The sequence below is a fragment of the Emiliania huxleyi genome (assembly GCF_000372725.1).
Source record: "Emiliania huxleyi CCMP1516 unplaced genomic scaffold EMIHUscaffold_2871, whole genome shotgun sequence".
NCBI classification, from domain to species: Eukaryota; Haptophyta; order Isochrysidales; family Noelaerhabdaceae; genus Emiliania; species Emiliania huxleyi.
In genome coordinates, this window is record NW_005199876.1 from 1 (window position 1) to 2,214 (window position 2,214).

The 2,214-nt window shown below is 63.7% G+C and overlaps 1 protein-coding gene across 1 annotated transcript; it reads right to left on the reverse strand.

The window, feature by feature from the left end:
* Positions 1 to 21: 21 nt before the first annotated feature.
* Positions 22 to 504, reverse strand: EMIHUDRAFT_254911 (hypothetical protein; the record flags this gene model as incomplete). The annotated part of the gene is made up of 2 exons (XM_005775992.1): positions 22 to 152; positions 248 to 504. Coding segments are annotated over 2 exons (388 nt in total), but the record flags the coding sequence as incomplete, so codon positions are not given.
* Between the last annotated feature and the right edge of the window lie 1,710 nt (positions 505 to 2,214).

Consider the following 2,214-nt stretch of genomic DNA (forward strand, 5'->3'; position numbering starts at 1 on the left):
GAGTCGGGGTTGGCGGCAAACGAGGCGGGCCGCGCTCTCGCCAAGCTGCCGAGCCGGCGGGGGAGGGCGGCCGCTCGCTCGCCTTGAGTGCGTTGAGCACGTCCTGCCCCGTCACCGTCGAGCGCTTCGCCTCCCTGCTGATGTCGCTCGCTCTGCAGGGCAAGCGGGCGGGGCGAGGGCTCACCACGCAAGAGAGCGGAGCGCAATCTGGCTCCGAGTGGCGGCGGATCAGCGCGCGGGGACGCACATGGTGGTGAGCATCAGGATGAAGATTGACGTCGACTTGTTGAACGCGGCGCGCGCGTCCTTGTGCAGCATCACGCCGTCCGGCAGCTTTGACTTGATGAGCCGCTGCACGACGGCGTTCGGCAGCGCCATGTTGGACGGGAGCGGGGCGACGGCGCCGCTCTCGGCCGGGCGCTTGCCAAGCGTCGTCTGCTGGCCCCCGCTGCCCGCCGCCGCCTTGCCGTCCGCCGGCGACGCCTGCTGAGCCTCGGCAGGCATTTAGCAATCGTTTTTTGCGGGAGTTGCGAACCGGGAAACGAAAAGAATTCCGCGTGCAGAATCCGTTTGCGATGCCAGAAGGCCTGAGGGACTGGGAGAGAGGCGGGCTCCTGGAGGCGATCGCTTACTATAGATCGAAGCTAGAGGCGGTGGTCTTCATGTGGGTGCCAGCACATGTGGGAATAGCCTGCAACGCTTACGCCGACGCGGTGGCGACAGCACACCTCGGGGACAACGACTCAGAGGACGCCTCGAAAGTGGTGCGGGACGCGGTGCGGACGCGGCCATGCATGTACACGGTGCGAAGGGAGGCGGCAGAGAACGCAGAGAAGAGGGAGATAGTGGACCGACGGACGTACGGACACATGTGTAAGAGCGCGCACGAGTGGGTGTGCGAGCAATATCGAAAGACAGTGAGGCCGGGGTCGCACACGGCAGGGGTGGCAGGACGGTTGTGGAGCGAAGTGGCAGTAGCCAGCCTCAAGCATCGATGGGATAATAAGATGAGATTACCAGACGAGAACGGGGGGAAGGACAGGCGGGCGACATTTGACGACGTCGGGGATCACAATGTGACGACCAAAACGATCTTGGGGGCCAGGGCGAGACAACAGGTCGGGGTGCCACATGGGGCACACCACAGGTGTGACGGCGGAGTTGACGTCTCCGTCGGTCCTAGCGGCGTGGCTGAGGGCGGCGGTGGAGGCGCCCGAGGGCGCGGCGTGGCTGGTCTCATGGGTCTAGCAAACCATAGACCACGCTGAGAGAATGCAACGAAAGCAGGCGGACGATAGCAGGACGCACGAACTAGTTAGAGGTAATGACCTCGGTGGGTGTGAAAGGTCTACCCATTACCCAAGAAAGGGTAGGCGCGGTTAGATGGGAGGTAGAATGTCTACCTACCGCACCCCCCCCAATGTCGCTGGGCGGGCTCGGCCCGCAGAGGCGGCATTGATCAGTTCCCCCAATGCACTGCGCGAGCCCGAGAGTTGGAGGCGTGGTCGACGCTGCGCTTGAGCTTCTCCTTGGGGACCCATTTCGTTAAGAAATCGGCGGGCATGGTCGCGCGGGAGGTGGCGTCGTGAGCTGCACGCCGGCGGGGGGCGTCTGCGTGCTGACGTCGGTGAGAGCGGCTCCGGAAGGCATGCCGCGGCGGAGGAGTTGCAGCTCGTCGAGCGGCGTGACGTGGCGGACACGGGCGGTGCCGCCGTTGTCCTTGCGCACCAGATAGACGGAAACGAAAAGAATTCCTCGCGGGAAATCCGTTTGCGATTCCGTTCACACACCTCTCCTTAAAATCCCTGTGTGGTGGCGGCGTGCCGTCCTCCCATCCCTCCCTTGGGTGGTCTGTTTTCTTTCTTTCTTTCCGTTCACGATTCTTAAAAAGAAGAAAATTCTTTCCGCCGAGGAGAAGGCCCGCCGCCTGAACATGGGCTGCAAGGCGCGCGGGCAGCCCGGCCAACCCTTCGACCACAAGAACGGCCACGGCTACGTCAAGGCGCGCATCGCGGTTTCTACCACGACGCGATCTTTGTCAAGCGCAACCACTTCCAACCTGCTGCTCCACGAGACGTTCGGCGGCGGCTTCTCGCCCACCGCCGTTCTCAAGGTCAAGCTGCGCCGCCTCGCGCGCAAGGTCGCGCGCGGCAGCGTTGACCGCACGGCCTACTCGCCCAAGTACTCGCTCTCTTTTATGTCCCACCATGCAGA